This window comes from Lissotriton helveticus, chromosome 3_1 (assembly GCF_964261635.1).
Source record: "Lissotriton helveticus chromosome 3_1, aLisHel1.1, whole genome shotgun sequence".
NCBI classification, from domain to species: domain Eukaryota; kingdom Metazoa; phylum Chordata; class Amphibia; order Caudata; family Salamandridae; genus Lissotriton; species Lissotriton helveticus.
The window spans coordinates 915677182-915694135 of NC_136061.1; the positions used below are offsets into that span (position 1 = coordinate 915677182).

At 43.3% G+C, this 16954-nt stretch overlaps 1 protein-coding gene across 2 annotated transcripts; it reads left to right on the top strand.

The window, feature by feature from the left end:
- Window positions 1–9227: 9227 nt before the first annotated feature.
- On the top strand, window positions 9228–16125 carry PNRC2 (proline rich nuclear receptor coactivator 2). Of its 2 annotated transcripts, XR_013608729.1 has the most exons (3): window positions 9228–9560; window positions 10597–10799; window positions 12071–16125. XR_013608729.1 is itself a non-coding variant. In XM_078681250.1 (2 exons), the coding sequence occupies exon 2, from the start codon at window positions 12089–12091 to the stop codon at window positions 12500–12502; it is 414 nt and encodes a 137-aa protein (XP_078537376.1). In that variant the 5' UTR covers window positions 10663–10799; window positions 12071–12088; the 3' UTR covers window positions 12503–16125. The 2 variants fall into 2 exon arrangements, 1 of the variants encoding a protein (XP_078537376.1); XM_078681250.1 differs by lacking the exon at window positions 9228–9560 and having other exon boundaries at window positions 10663–10799.
- The last annotated feature ends 829 nt before the right edge of the window (window positions 16126–16954 follow it).

Below are 16954 nucleotides of genomic sequence, written 5' to 3' on the forward strand. Positions count from 1 at the left end.
ACGGAGCTTAGGGCCAGGATATCTACGTCATGCATCACCACGGACTCAGTGATGTATTTTCTTTTCCCAGGGACACATGTACTAGGGGACCTCCAGGACTGCTGGAGGCTCCTGTGCTGTTTTAAGGATGTTCTTCTGTTTTCCAGACACCGCCTGGTAGTAGGAAAGGATGCATCGACCCTGGTATGCCAAAAGATGATCCACAGCCTCATGCGTGACTACGATGCACTGGACGGATCAGATGAAAAGAGAAACGACAAAACCTGAGGACCCTTAAGGGTCCCCTTGTACCCTTACACAAGGGGGGCCCTGAAAGGCTCAGGCAACGAAGAAGACGACAACAACACCTGAGAACCCAAAGGGGTCCCCCTGCCCTTACCTGGGGCCGGGCCACCACAAACCTGTTTTGTCCTTTTTGGGTTTCGCCTGCCGAAAGGCTGCGCTCTGCGCAGCTTTTCAGCGCAGGTGAAATCCTATGTCTACACTAAGCACTTCGGGAACGTCCCCCGGCTCTCATTGGCTAGCTCCATAAATGGAGGCTAGCCATTGGGTGCCGGATCTGTCCGTCAAGGCCGGACCAGATTCGGGGGCGTTCCCGACATTTTTTCCCTGGGCGGAGTTTCTCGTGTCCTCTCCCGCCCCCCTCCCGCCATTCGTGTCCTCTCCCGCCCCCCTCCCGCCATTCGTGTCCTCTCCCGCCCCCCTCCCGCTGCTTCGGTCTGGTCTGGTCGTGGGAGTCGGGGACAGAGACGCTGATCGCTGCGAGCGGGAAGTGCAGGGAGAAACTCACGCAGCCTGCGTGAAGAAGGAGGAGACCCGAAGAAAGCCGAGGGGCAACAACATCCGTGGGATTCAAAGTGCGTCAGTATACTGGTTACTAGGAGGAACGGGCCGGGCCACAGCCTCGAACTTTCTTGGAGGTTGTAGCCGACAGATGCACATAATTCTCAGCGAGGTTACGCACGCGAGGCCGGGGCTTGAGGTGAGGCCTACCAAGGAGCCTCGTTTGGTGAGTGTCGACGGCAGACTTTATTGATGTGTTCGGGGCGGTAGTCAGGGGCAGCGGGCATCAATGAGTAGAGCGAGGGTGTGACTCACTTAAGTAGTTACAGAGGCAGCGGGTATTATATTCTTTGCCAGTCCACAGTCTAGTCCAGAGCACTGGCTCGAGACTGTTAGACTGCATCAGCAGCGTGCAAGGACAGCCTGTGTTGTGTTGGCGCTAGGTTGCCGGCGAATGTGAGCAGGGTGTGAGGTGGTGGATTTCCGGCTAGTAGGGTGAAGGGGAAGCAGACAGGGTCCCAGGTCCGGGCAGAGCGAGGAAGCACACTGGCAGTGTAGTGCTGCGGTGGCAATTCTGAGTCAGGCAGCTGCCAGTGAGTCACCGCCCCTCCGCCGGTCATGCTCAGACATGTCTGCGACTTGTCCCGCGCTCTGTACTTAAAGCTCCTACCAAGGAGCCTCGTTTGGTGAGTGTCGACGGCAGACTTTATTGATGTGTTCGGGGCGGTAGTCAGGGGCAGCGGGCATCAATGAGTAGAGCGAGGGTGCGACTCACTTAAGTAGTTACAGAGGCAGCGGGTATTATATTCTTTGCCAGTCCACAGTCTAGTCCAGAGCACTGGCTCGAGACTGTTAGACTGCATCAGCAGCGTGCAAGGACAGCCTGTGTTGTGTTGGCGCTAGGTTGCCGGCGAATGTGAGCAGGTTGCAGGGTGTGAGGTGGTGGATTCTGAGTCAGGCAGCTGCCAGTGAGTCACCGCCCCTCCGCCGGTCATGCTCAGACATGTCTGCAGCGCTCCCGCTGGGTCTAGCCCCGACTTGTCCCGCGCTCTGTACTTAAAGCTGCGGCGCCTCACCCTCGCAGCACTCTAAACACTGCAGCACTTTATCCACTGCTCTCTTATTTATTTTAGGTAAAGCTGGGGATCCCCGTTTGTCTTCAGCCACAGCCTGCTGCAGGTGCCATGGCAGCGAGAGAGAACATGTCGCTGGCGCTCGCTGACTGCGCTCTCCGCTGCTCAGCCTCTGACCAGCAGCTGCTCTGCGCTGACTCCATCTTTTCCCATTGTGTTTTATGGTTGAAACCAACAATTTATTTTATTTTATTGTAGGCAACCGTACAATACCAAAATGTCTTCAGCCGCAGGCTCCTTAAGCACTTCTATGCTGGCTTCTGAGCACGAGGCGCTGGTAAGGTCCTGTTTTGAAACGTTTGTTTTTAAATGCATTACGTTTGTGTGATATTTGATTTGTTGTCAGATGGATCTTCAATTTTATAATAGTTAATTTACTTTGACATCTGCAAATCTCGCATTGTCTGGTTGTCCATGTTTTCATGTATTTCTCTCTGGTCCTGTTGCCTAATTCACTGTGCTTTGGGCCAGTCTCATAGACCTCTGGGAATAGAATTGGGGATAGCTAGCGTTGGTAGCTTGTGTGGGTTTTATTGGTTTGCTAACCTCTGTAAATCTCTGTGCAGGTTAAACCCAAACCCCTGCTCTTGAAGTTACTAAACTTTGCAGGTGCTCAAAATGACACCTTTACAATGAAGGAGGTAGGTTGTCCTTGCTTTTAATCATGGCGCACTCAATGTACATTGATGACACCTGTTACTTTATTGTGCGCTCGCCACTGTACTTGGCTTTCTCTCAAGCGTTGACGCGTTGCGCTTGTATTTCAGGTTATATACTATCTTGGTCAGTACATTATGGCCAAACAGCTGTACGATGAGAGACAGCGTTACCAACAACAAGAGAGTGTTAATACAAACATCCAACACAGTAGGCAAATAATAAATTAAACAAGCACTACTGAACTTTTAAGAGAGGGAATTATTAACAGTAGGAAAAGATAGGGTGCACGTGCTCAAAGTATTAGCTAAAAAGAACCCTCAGGCCCCAGTGGAACACTGGTAGCCAGTTGTCTTCATTGGGCTCTCTTTGTTAGCTAAGAAGGTGACAGTGAGTTAAAAAGAGTATGGGCTACTCCTCGACATTATTTTAATAGGAGGGTAGCTCTAACTCTATTAAAAACAGTGTAATGGAAAAAGTGAAAATTTTCCTGGACTAATGAAAGGTTGTGCAAATTTGAACCAATCAGTCCCTCAACAAAGTGCAAAAAGAAAAACTAAAAAAAGGTCAACATGTTTCTGCTTTACGAGCGCTACTCTGCTCAGCATTCGTCAGGACCAAAGGATTAATACCACTCACTGATCAGAGCACCCTAAAGCGCTCGGAACCAGTGGTAGTTGTATGAAACAATACGACCTGTGAGTGTCGATGCTCTAAGAGGACAGTCTTCCTCAATTTGGAATTCACTCCTTATTGTAGGAGCAACTGTAGTAGTTTAGGATTCTTAGGTAAAACGCCCCATGGGCATAGCGGCAGGAGGAAAATCTTCACGTTTGGATTTATTTCACCAAACGCCTCTCCGCCTGTTTACCTACAGGCGACCACGTCCGCCGCCCGATGAGAGACAGCAACATATTGTCCACTGCTCTAATGATCTGCTCGGAGAACTTTTTGGAGTACAGAACTTTTCTGTAAAGGAACCTAGGTAAATGACATACGGGGCGGGGACATTTGTGATTACGTGCAAGTCTAGCTTCCTTCTGTACTGAAAGTCTGTCCTCTTCTTTTGTGGTGTTTTTCTGCTGAGAATGTTAATGTTATTAAGGATGCAGTTTTTAGCAATTAGCTTGTCTTACAGTGCTGTCTATAGCAATGCATATTACCTCTTAGACGTATGGTACACAGTGATTTGCCGCATTCAGGTTAGTGGCATTTACCGTTCTTCTGTTCATTCGGGCTGTGAAATGTTTATATATATCCTCTCCCGCCCCCCTCCCGCCGTTCGTGTCCTCTCCCGCCCCCCTCCCGCCGTTCGTGTCCTCTCCTGCCCCCCTCCCGCCGTTCGTGTCCTCTCCCGCCCCCGGTGTCCTCGTAGGTGCTTGTTCTCGGTATGTGACCGCATCGCCTGACTTTACCGAACTGGGTCATGTGACCTTCCGGAATTAAAAACCTTTATCTCGCCCAAAACTCGGGACCCGCAGTTGCAGCCAAGTTACTTCCTCGGCACCTATTCAGCGTCCTTCAGGTCAGACTCTCTCTGCGGGTACCGCACTGCACCCCCATGGCCCTGCACTGCCTCCTGCCGCTGCTGCTCCTCTTGGTGCCGGGGCTCTCCCTGCCCGACACACCGGCTAACTGCAGCTTCCAGGACCTCCAGGGCTCCTGGCTTTTCAGCGTGTATAAGGGGGCGGGGGAGACCCCAGACCGAGGCATCGACTGCTCCAGTCTAGGTGAGTGAGTAGGGGCAGGGGCGGAAGTTAGTCCGTAAGATGGAGGAAATGTAAACTTCAAGTTTCCCATCAATTTTGGTGGAATAGCTTATTGAACTACTCTATTAGAAGGAGGACATGAGAGGGGTTGAAGAGGTAACGGAAAGAGAGGAGTGCCATTTGTTGGGGGGGAGGGGGACTTAAAACCCAAAAGTATACAAACTAACCTAGTTTTTAGACGGAGACGTGTTTGTGTGTTTTTGTTACTGTGGGCATGTAAAAACCCAGCACAAAAATTAGTATAAATGTCAAATCTGCATTGGATACAAGCAATGTCTCGTATTTTACAGTCTAAAATCCTACTGGATGCCCGGTATAGGACAACTCTCCTCTGCTCTGGTATTAGCTGAGACTGTCTCCCAAGAAGGCGTGGCTATCGCAGCTGTTGTGCCCCAAAAACTGAAAATATCCTTTTTGCAGGGAATTTTAAAACATGTCCTGTTGTCCATCCTGTTCCTCTTCTTCCCCATTATTTTCTGTTTTGGCTGCTAGCAATAATAATGTTAGTTCCCCCCAGCAGTGATGGACGAGCCCTCCATTTTGCTGGGTTGAAGCACAATAGCATGGTCCATTTTTCCTTTTTTCGTTTCAGGGCACTTGGCACACGTGGAGACATCAGAAGACGTTAGTTTGGGAGCAGGGGAACGAGTCAGAACGCATTTTTGTGGATTCATTCCACAACTCATCCTCCTGTAAATTAGGTCATTTTAAAAGCTATAACTCTTCCGGGTTGAGCATATTTCTTGTGAATACTCTGCCATACTGTAATTGAGTTCCATACTCTTTGCCACCTCTTGGAGTAGCAAACAACAACTACGGGGAGGCCCTAATCAGCAAGGCTGGGCCAAAGTAGCAATGAACAAAAGAAAGTGCCAGTGCTGATATTAATACTTTAAATACAACGACTAACTCCAGCAGAACTTGAAAGAATCAAGAACGGGAATGACTACTTAATAGTTTTTTATTTTAACATCATTTTTAAAAAAGAAAAATTTGTATATTTTTCAATTTTTACAAAAGGAGAAACATTTACAAAAAGAACACCAAAATACTAAAGGATATAATTATCATTCATCAGTCATACTAAGTGCCAGACATATCACAGGCATTCAAAACACATTCATACCACTCGGGGAAGAAAGATAAGTTGGACAACAAAGCATATACAATCTAAAAACTGTACACTATTTTATACAAGGGAAACAAGTGATATACTGCAGAGTAAGAAATAACAACAGGCCACAGTCTGCAATTACAATTTCACCAAAGAAAATGAGAAAACAGTTTTTTATGTACAATCCTACAACAATTTGCAAAATAAACCTTTGATACTAAGCAACCTAGGTATTGTACTGGCGACTAAGAGAGGACAACTCTAAGCTCTTGCCGCCTTCGCAGACACCATGTGGCAGGGGCCTACGCGTTTCGAATCCCGCCGATTTTCCTGGGATTCTCTTCAGGGCCTGGTGTGGTATCTGAATAACAAAGGGGAAAATAAGGCAAAAAAGGAATATTAAGAACCCAAAAATTATAAGGACACGTTAATTTAAGACCAAACATCAGCCAACTTGGCACAGTGAGCACCCATACCTCCACTGCCTTCCCTGTGAGAGGGGGTCCAACTTGGAGGGGGTGGTAGGGGAGACTTTCAACTGACTTTTATCTAAAGGTGAAAAAGAATGTGTTGGAATACAGTTTCAAGGGAGGGGGTTTCTTTGAAAAAAACAATTACAGCAACCTACTAGTTTCGTGCGAAAGCTGTATGGGTCTGGGGCATGTTTGTAATGCCAGATGGTGCGTGGTAGAGCACACGAATTTGACCTGTATGGGAGAGGGGAATCCATTAAACTGGATTCTAACTCGGTACCTTATGCACTGTGACAACACACACAGTGCATAAGGTACCGAGTTAGAATCCAGTTTAATGGATTCCCCTCTCCCATACAGGTCAAATTCGTGTGCTCTACCACGCACCATCTGGCATTACAAACATGCCCCAGACCCATACAGCTTTCGCACGAAACTAGTAGGTTGCTGTAATTGTTTTTTTCAAAGAAACCCCCTCCCTTGAAACTGTATTCCAACACATTCTTTTTCACCTTTAGATAAAAGTCAGTTGAAAGTCTCCCCTACCACCCCCCTCCAAGTTGGACCCCCTCTCACAGGGAAGGCAGTGGAGGTATGGGTGCTCACTGTGCCAAGTTGGCTGATGTTTGGTCTTAAATTAACGTGTCCTTATAATTTTTGGGTTCTTAATATTCCTTTTTTGCCTTATTTTCCCCTTTGTTATTCAGATACCACACCAGGCCCTGAAGAGAATCCCAGGAAAATCGGCGGGATTCGAAACGCGTAGGCCCCTGCCACATGGTGTCTGCGAAGGCGGCAAGAGCTTAGAGTTGTCCTCTCTTAGTCGCCAGTACAATACCTAGGTTGCTTAGTATCAAAGGTTTATTTTGCAAATTGTTGTAGGATTGTACATAAAAAACTGTTTTCTCATTTTCTTTGGTGAAATTGTAATTGCAGACTGTGGCCTGTTGTTATTTCTTACTCTGCAGTATATCACTTGTTTCCCTTGTATAAAATAGTGTACAGTTTTTAGATTGTATATGCTTTGTTGTCCAACTTATCTTTCTTCCCCGAGTGGTATGAATGTGTTTTGAATGCCTGTGATATGTCTGGCACTTAGTATGACTGATGAATGATAATTATATCCTTTAGTATTTTGGTGTTCTTTTTGTAAATGTTTCTCCTTTTGTAAAAATTGAAAAATATACAAATTTTTCTTTTTTAAAAATGATGTTAAAATAAAAAACTATTAAGTAGTCATTCCCGTTCTTGATTCTTTCAAGTTCTGCTGGAGTTAGTCGTTGTATTTAAAGTATTAATATCAGCACTGGCACTTTCTTTTGTTCATTGTTACCTCTTGGAGTAAGCCTCGACTGCTCCATATTTCCACTTTTGGGAGAGAAGTTTACAAAATGAGTTACTGTTCTACAAATGGATGAAATAGTCTTAAAACCCGAAAAAGTAATTGCACACGTCAGTATCCACTGTAGATACTGTCCAATAACCACCTACAGCCACCAACCAAAAGGAAAGTTCATAGTCTTATGTCTTTCTCCTATTATATGAAAATATTGGGGGAGTTTAGAAGCAGGCTCAGTGCAGGTAGCAATTTGCTTCAAATAAATCTCGACTATACCCCTAACAAGCCCTAACATGGCAATGTAAATGGCAATGCCATTTATTTATCTGTTTTCAAAACCAACACATAAATACAAATTTTGTCATTTATAATGCCAATAGCTCTAACTTTTCCAAAGGCGAAACCATTGCATTGTAAATGCTTGTTTTTTCTTAAATCCAGGAACCGGACGGCGACGGAGGAGAGGGCAGATGAAGACAAGTGGAGTAAATGTAGTTACTTACTGTAAGTATTTAAGTAACGTGACCTTTTCCCTGCGTAGGGAAAAGGTCAATGGGATAGCTTCTGCACTTGTTGTCAAGTTTGTTACCAACAAATTACAAATAATAGGGTGTCGTGGAAGGTGACGATTGATGTATCCGAACCAGGATCTACGCCCTGACAAGAAAAAATAAACAAATAATACGAGTACCACACTGAAATGCGTTAGCCTAACGCCTGATGCATTGGTACTTGGCAGGAATGGGGCAAGGACTAACCCTTTCCCTCCTTCTTAAGTTCTATCGATTGGGGAACCAAACCGTACAAAATGAGAAAATTTCACGCCCAACCCCTTCTGGTTGCCCATTTAACATACTATTTTAAGTGACTAGAAAGCAATACAAAAAATATTCAAAAACATGTGAGTGACTCAGACTGTATGTAACATTTGGTGACGGTTGTACTTGCGCAAGATCGAAAGCTAATAAACACAAAAACGATATATTCTGTTTTTCTGATTCAAAACGGGATGGGGTCTTCTGACGTCGGGAGGCTGGTCCAATTTACCTTAGCGTCGAAACATACCGTCCCGGTGATATATTGCTAAGAGTTACAGGAAAATAATTATTTGCTGGGTGAAATCGGCAGTGAATTGATTCGAGCATTACTGGGATCCTCAAAACCACAGTCACTCGAATTTGGGACAGGTGGCTGCTTTAATGTAATTATAAACAAACAAAAACTACCAAATATGTATTTAGCGGAAGAAAACAAGATGCAGCGATTGATGCAATAGCTCTTTTTTTTTTTTTGCTCAAAATGTTTGAATTCATTGGGCGGGCAGGCGCGCGAGAGTAGTGTACTCTCGAAGACAAGTTGAAACTTGTATTGTTATTATTTTTCCACTCCATATTTGGGAGTTACACATCCTCCATTCTCCCCTTCACTCAGCCCCGGCGGGATCCAATTGAACCTCTGCAACTGTATTGTATACACCCCTTAGGGCATGCAGACGGGCTGTTATTAAAATGGGATAGACTAGGCAGCCATCACAGAAAATAAGATCTCTTTGTTGAATGCGATGCTGATGCCACAAATACAGTTAACCTTCTTCAAACCAAGACATAAACGCATCATACGTTTGTGTGTCAGTTGGAAAGAAGAAATGTGTTTGCGACTTCTACATTTAAGTAATATTTATACATATAATAGTGATTACCTAGTAAATATATAATGTCACCTTATTATTTGCTTTGAATTAAAGTAAAAATTATTCTTACGCACATAATCAAATGTGCTGAGAATGAGTCCCGGAAACCCATTCCACGACTTAAACCAGAAAACGACTGCTTCATGCTGAGAGCTGCAGTGAGTTAGCGATTTCCATCGTTGTCCTTTTTGGATTTCCATAACACCATTGTGTAGCAAGCTCAAGCATTCTGTTTTCTTCCTAAGCTCCGCTCAGCAACAGGAGGGCTTGCAGTGGCGCCGCGCTGCCATTGGGCACCTTCCTCAGTCGGTCGCGCACTTATTGGGGGACAGTGAGCGGCCCGCGCAACTATTGGCCTAGGCGGGAAAGGGGTGTGCACAGCTGACTAGTGGGCTGTACTGAGTATTTGTGTTTAGTGGCGCAGCGTTGGCGAAGAAAATTTGTTGTCATCGAGCGGAGGACTCGAACGGACGTGGTGTGAGAGACAGAGGACCGGGAACCGAGATAAGAGGCGTAGAGCTGGGTGTGGCGCAGCTGGTTCACGCAAAACGTCTTTGGGGTCGGGGTAGTACCCCTGCAGGCACTTCGTGCGGCGGGAGCCGGTGAGTGGGGGAACGTACGGCTGGCTTCGATCAAGTCGCGAAGCCGCCATCTTGTGTGTTTTGTCTATTTCCCTTTGTTTGACCCAGCTGTGCGCACGTCTGTATTCTATTTAAAACTTTTTACATTCGATTTTCCTTTATGATTTTCTCTTCCTTTATGTAAGCCCAGTTGCGAGGGCGTAGAGTAACGCTGGTTGTTTTTAAGGAAAATGTTAATACTTGTTTTTATACGGTAGTGAACCTTAATCTCGTTCAAACGTAGGGTAAAATATTGAGAACATGTACATATGCGACCTTGTTTCATTTATTAACGCAACCTGCTTTTTTATGGCTAACTGCGCACTACATTGACTTATTGTTGAACCCTGCGGTAAAAATGTTTGTTAGGATGGGGTTTCTGCGTATAGAGGTTTTTAGTCAAATTGTTTCTGCTTAAAGGGTATACTGCTTTCATATCCAAGACTTGACTAGCCCATCGACTTGTTGTGTGCGTCGTTTGTGACCTGGAAACTAGAGCTGTGAGTTATAAATGATAGACTCCGCTGTTGCTAGGTCAAAGGCTCGTTTTCATTTAGGACGAATGACTGGCAAATAAAAGGCAGCAACTCCTCTGGTGAGGAAATTCTGGAAATCGAAAACCTAAACCACACTTGGCGAAGATAGAAACTGAAAATATGACGTACATTGCTGACGATTTTTTTCTTATTTAATACTTGGATATTTGGGAAGCAGTCTAGGGTCTCGAATTAAAAGTTCATTGTTCGTTGATGAGTTGGAGTCGAACAAGCAAAAATGAAGTTGTAACTTGGTTATAGTAACGTGTTGTCAGTTTAATATGTTGAAACGTGCTATTTGAGTTTAAAACTCGAGAGAGAACCAAATTAAAGAAATGCCAAAATAAATAAAATATAACGAGCGAAAAGGATGGGCAAGTCAGGGTTTAGTGACTCTTAATGTTCAATACTGGGGCTACAAAACATTTGGGAAAAGTTTGCTTTTAGGTATGCCCAGTTGCTAATTGTCCTTTTCGTTTCAGTCGACTACTCGTCCAGATCTGGCCCGCTGTGCCGCGAAGGCTCAGATGTGTGTGGCCTCGGCCCCCAGGACCTGCAGACCCCGCCAGCTCATGCAAGCTTCGACCCGCGAAGAACCGAAGGGACCAGGAGAGACGCGCTCTGTATTCCGGGATCACACGACCCGCAGGCCCCGGACCCAAGGCTTGAATCGACCAGCTGAAAGGTATGTTTCGTTCTAAGTTTTTTTTAAAATTGTATTTAATAAATAAACTTCGGGCCGGCTCTGCCCCGGCTACTTTTGCTGATTTGGGACGCTCTGACTCTTAGCCGTTTCACCCAAAGTTCGTGCACCTTGCACTTAAATCAGACATCAGTCACTGCCTTGTATCGATATAATTGCTTCCAGTCTAGTACGATTTAATGGTCCCTCCTACTTTATAAGTTTATCTGCATTGTTTGTATTTATGTACTTAAAGTATACACGTATACACGTATGGCAGCGCCCTTACACGCGTTTTACCAATTTGTTCGACAAAGTCAAGCGACTGTAAAAGTATATTGTCCTCTTAGAGTGAGACGCCAAGAAGATTAGTTTAAGACAGGAAGTGGTCATGGTATTGGGGATTTGCACAGAGCAGCTGGGCGGAAGTCCAATTCCATTATGTGAGCAATTTAAATGGCGGGTTTAAAACTAGAATGGGTAGGTATCCCATTGGTTTCCTATTTGTTATTTAAAAAAAACACATAACAAGGCACGTGCTTTAATTAGTGTTGATATAGTGTACTCTGTGCGCGCCTCCCTTTGTGTGTTATTGCCCGGTGATATTCATTACTCCTAGTCCAGGTCTGCCTGTTCCACCCCCCCCCCCCCCGAACAACGCCCACAGCTGGCTTCGGTCGCTTAACCACAGCCTTACCCAATATACTGATGGTCAGTCTTGATATGGACCCATCAAACCAAGATAGAGAAGCGTGGGTGTAATTTATGCCATTTTTAGTAATTGTTAAAACCAAAATCTAGCTCAGTGCGCTCAAATAGAGGAATTAAAGAATCTCAAACACATCTGTGCTTGTGCACTGCTGCTTGAACACATGCAGATCACAGGACCGCCTTTATAATGAGCAAAATGGAGTGCACCCATTTTCGGAGTCCTCAAAGTTCCTGTGTGGTTCATGTGCTGATTCAGCATTATCGCGTAAGCAGTGTGTTCCAAGGTAGGGGGGGGGGGTGTAAGATACAGTTGTTGATAGTCAGTCATGCATTTCTCTTTTACATGTATATCAGATTCGCACGTTCCTACACGCATCTGGGACATTAACACATAGCAGGATGACGGCATATTCGTGGACGAGTGTGTGTCATGGGAATGACGCTCACGTTTTGTACAACTGACATTCCTCAAAAGACAGGGTGGGAAACAGCTTAATAGTATAAGCCGGTCTGCATTTTTATGTGCTGTAAAATAAGAATGGGATTTTTTTTTTACTCTGCAGGTGACATACAAGTTGAACATGGGTGGAGGTGAGAGGTTTTGCATTCCAGTTCCTCAGCCTAGGAATAATCGTACAAGGAACCAACCACAACTGAACAGACAAAAAAACAAGGATCAGAACTCTCCTCATCTGAATGTGCTTCTTACAAATAAAGACCGAGTGCCATCTGCGGTTGCATGGCAGGCCATGCAAAACGGAGGGAAGGGTGCAGCCCACTTTCATAATAATAACTGGGGTCCTTTCTACTCTAGTCCCAGTCCACTATTCATTGGAAAAAACAACCAGAATTATGCTGGAGCCAAGTTTAGTGAGCCGCCTGCGCCAAGCGTTCTTCCGAAACCACCAAGCCATTGGGTACCACTTTCTTTTAATCCTTCTGACAAAGAAATGTTGACCTTTCAGCTTAAAACCTTGCTTAAAGTCCAGGCGTAAGGTAACTTTTTCCAAAAAGAAATACATTTTACAGGGTTTCTGTTAGAGGTTTTGCAAAGGTCATCAGTGTAGTTCAATGTTTTACAGTGTTGCTTAACTGCAAAGGAGCATTAACTCAATCGTGGGCAAAGTAAAAATGTCCACATAGCACTTTCATCATCTCATATACTTGTGCGCTGTGCGCATTGCACTGAGATGCTCGCTTGCAGTAACAACTCCCCCTAAATAAAATTCATGGCGAACAACAATGCTTGCACTTAACGTAGCAGTTAAAGAAAATATATATAATAATTAGAAGTGTTCTTAGTAATATGTTTGCTTTTGAAGGCGCATTAGGCAGACCATTTAGTGCTGTTTCTGTCAGCTTTATTGGTTTTGTGGATCACCGTTGCTCTGAACTTAATTGTATTGGCCTTCTATTTGTTGCCGTTGTGTTCTTTTGTATTAGTCAAACGTGAACTATACAAGCAGACATCTAGATGCTCTTAAATTTGCACATCCCATATGTTTACATATTTCATTTGGGCAACCATTTGCTATTAAAGATTTGTCTAGAGACAAATCTTTCGAGTTGCTTGTTTCTGAACCTGCTCCCCAGATGTGCCAATTTATAAATTTTTTGCACTGCCATGTGACTGCCAAACGAGGGGCTTCTTTTGAGCTACACTGTAGTTTCCAAACTTTGCTTGATAAGTTAAACGATCTTAAATTGATTCCCTGTAAAATAGATTTATGTAGCTGGAGGAAGACCTCAAATAACTGTGGAAAACGAGAGCCATGTAAATAAATGTAAAACTTGTAGCATATGTAAATTTATGCAGGGCTTTTCCTGCAAAAAGTATTTTTAGTACAACTTCTGAATGTAGAGCTGTGCTGACAACATGGCTTGATGAAATATTTTGTGTAACAAAATATAAAGCACATACGTTATGATGTTGCACTGTCCTGTACCAGTGAACATGCACGTTTGTTTTGACTTATTGTAAACAGGCTTTATAGTGAGTTCAAGGCAAAAAGATCGCATTGGAACATTTTCACAACATAATGCTGCTGAAACTCATTGTGTATGTAGGAAGATGAATCGTTTTAATGTCCAGCCATAATTGTGACCGTGAATTCTTTGTGGAACTCTGGGTTATACATTGAGGGGCGCTTCATTTTCTGTACTAGCAAGTGAAAGTTTACTGCACTGTTTTAATGTTAATGCTGTGACGCCGTTTGTAAACGGTACTATTTCGGAATCAGAAGAGCGTTATTAGTGCTGCTGTCATCAATTGTCAGGCATTGTGCTAATTTCTTTGTGTTTATACTTAAATGCACATATCTACCCCCCTAAGTTACTTGCGGAATTGAGGTTTGTCCATCTAGCTTGTTGATGTATAGTTAGACCGTGGCGTTTATACAGCCAGTTGTGGAGCATGTCTAATATGCCCCAGTCACTTACATTTCTTGTTGAAGCATTCCAAATTGTGGGTTTGCAAACCAATGCATGTGAAGAGTAATTTCAGCAGTAGTGTTCCGTGTGCAGTTTACGGTCAGTCCTAGATTAAATAGGTATAGGAAACATCTTCTACATTCAGAATGTGCAGCAGCTATACTGATAAATTACCAATGTTAAACATTTGGGCATACTTGCAAATTGTCACAGTAGATTCAAGGGAGCCTGAATGGATGCATTATGTTAATTTTTGAGTTTTTATTGTACAGATCCATTCCTGGCCCTGAAAGAAATGTAGAGCCTAATCTAGCAGTTTAGCACTGCTGCGGCGGGAGATGTACACGAGCTAGTAGCAATCAATGTATTGCTGCTTGACTTGTAAACACTTTATTATTTTTTTATCTAGACATCTAATCCAGCGAATGAGAACTCTACCGGTGATTTGTTATTCAATCTAGGGCATAGGACCTAAAATGTTACACCATTCATCAGAATGCCCCACAAGTTCTCCTCCAAACTATTTGTGCTGCTAAAGGGTTTGGGGAGATATCCCAACCAAAAAGACACCGGTGGAAAAAATGGTTCTCATTGACATGAATTGTTCATTGGCAGATATTGTAGTTAATGACAGACTAAGTGGCCCATTAAGAAAAACATCTCATTTATTGTCTACTTCTCCGCTGATCATATAATGGGCCTGGTTTTGTCATAAAATAATTAATCCCTTGGTGTAGACCTCTAATATTCTATTCTGTCTATCACCTGATATTTCTTAGCCAAACCAGTACGTGGTATGTGAGCAGTAACAAACTAGCAAGATGAGGGGAGGGGGTGCTGGGTTAAAAACAAAAGTTGATACTGGCAAGTAAGTGGTCCACACTGGTCACTATCACTTGATAAATGGTTAGGCCCTTTGACTGTTACAGTTTTATCTCCAGGAGGAGTTGGCAGCAACAGTCATGGGGTCCTTGTATGCACTCTTTGCAACAGACCTACCTGACCCAGCTTGCAATTCTTTACTATGGTGTCTAAAGGCACACCGATGAGACCGTATGATAAAAGATTAAGAATAAAATAGCTGACCCCGTATCATGATACGTATACAAGTATATTGAGAAGTGCACATGGGTGACCTTGATACTGACTCCTGTATCACAAGGATTCTGTGTGCAAGGCATTAATTTTTCCCTGCGTTTCTGCCCCTTTTACCTGACTGCACGTAGTACCTGAAACGTTTATGCTGTTGCAAGCAGCATAGTTTAATATACGTGTCACAGCTTTCTCTTGGATAACAGGGTCTCTCGGGAGAATAGGCGTAACAAAGGACGTTTGTGTACAGCAGTTTTTTCTTTTCCTCTGGTGAAAGACATTGGAGGGAAAAACTGCTCGGTACGACAATATTTGGGTATAAATTACAAAATAAGATAGGGAGGGGCAGTTGTGAAGCCTAATTGGCAATTTTTACTGAAAGTTAAATTTTTATTTGTAAGATTAGTGAGGTGGATTCCACTCCCAAAGCATTGAAAGACGTTCCACCCAGTATCAGGCTACAGATTTGCGGTAATCCGGAAACCTGTACCAAAAATCTTGAAATTGAATAAAGCAATTCTGTAGCTTTTTATTTTAAACTGTAACGAGTTTAAGGGTAGATTTAAAATCTAAGATACCCGTTTTAAAATCTAAGATACCCGTTTTATAAAATAAAGTTATCAATACACTTGTTTTAAATTGAAGTACCTCGTTGTTTAAAAGGTAACCAGATTAGATAAGGTAAAAAGACAGCAGGAATTGAGCTCTTACGAGAAATATGAAGACACCCTGATGTCTTCCATTTATATTCTTACGTTTGTATCCTCTAGAGTAAGTGGAACTCAATGAAATTAGATGAGTCGCGTTTTACTTAGGCGAGATGGTGGTTTTAAAAGGAATATGCGCTTAATGCGCATTTTCTCTCACTGGAACCTCGTCCTCTCAGTCTTTGAAAACATCTAACGTGATGGTAGAGCACTCAGTTGGACAGCGGTTTCTGACCTGTCTGACCAGTAGGTTATTTCACTTCTTCAAACATGATCATAAATATGATTTTTTCCAACTAAAATTGGCATCTAAAATGTATTTCAATTTGTGAAGTATGAGTTTCAAAAGCGTCAATTGGAAACAAAATAAATGAATTATTTTCCCCGAAGAAGCATTGTGTGGTTTTCTTTTTATTCGTAAAATTGTAGTAATCTATTGTAATTGTATTTATATGGCACTTACTACCCCAGACGAGGCGTTGAATCGCTTTTTCGGTGAGTAGCATGCTACTCTGGAACCCATAAAGGATTAGTATAGTGAAATATGAAATTAATTTAAGCGGTGGATATGTTACTGTTATTGGGATTGAAAAGGATGGTGAAGAGGGAAGGGTTTTTATTTGTTAGTTTTCTGTGGAATGGATTAGAGGTGAATTGACAAGCTGCTAGATATTAATGTTACGTTTTTGGACATACCAAGTTTCCTCGCCACTGATTCAGAAGAAGGCTGCAGGAAGCTAGTCTTTCGCCGGACGTCAAGAAGCAAAATAAAGTATCTTAGTGGGAAAAGCATGCTGACTTAGAGGAACAAGAATTGTTCTCTTATTGTGTCTATCTCCATGAGTCTCCCAGAAAATATCCTTGAAATGACACTTAAAACCTATGAGCCTAGAGAGAGTAAAATAGAATGACTCTTGGAGCTGAAAAATAGAGCCTACAGGTTTAAGAAAAAGGCCCTTGCCATCTCAAAAAGGTTAACTGCAAAGAATTTGCGATATCTATATTGTTGGGAAGTAGACCTTTTGAAGTTCACTTCTTCCAGGTCAGCACCAATAGCATCACAAAAAGTTTGACTCCACTGCGAAAGCAGATCATATTGAAACAAAGTTCAAACCTTGTTGATCATCAAAAGCTATTAAAGTTTGTCATGGCTAAAAGAAAGATCAATCTGCTTGATCGTTTCTCATGAAGAATAAACGAAGAACTTGGATTGAGTCG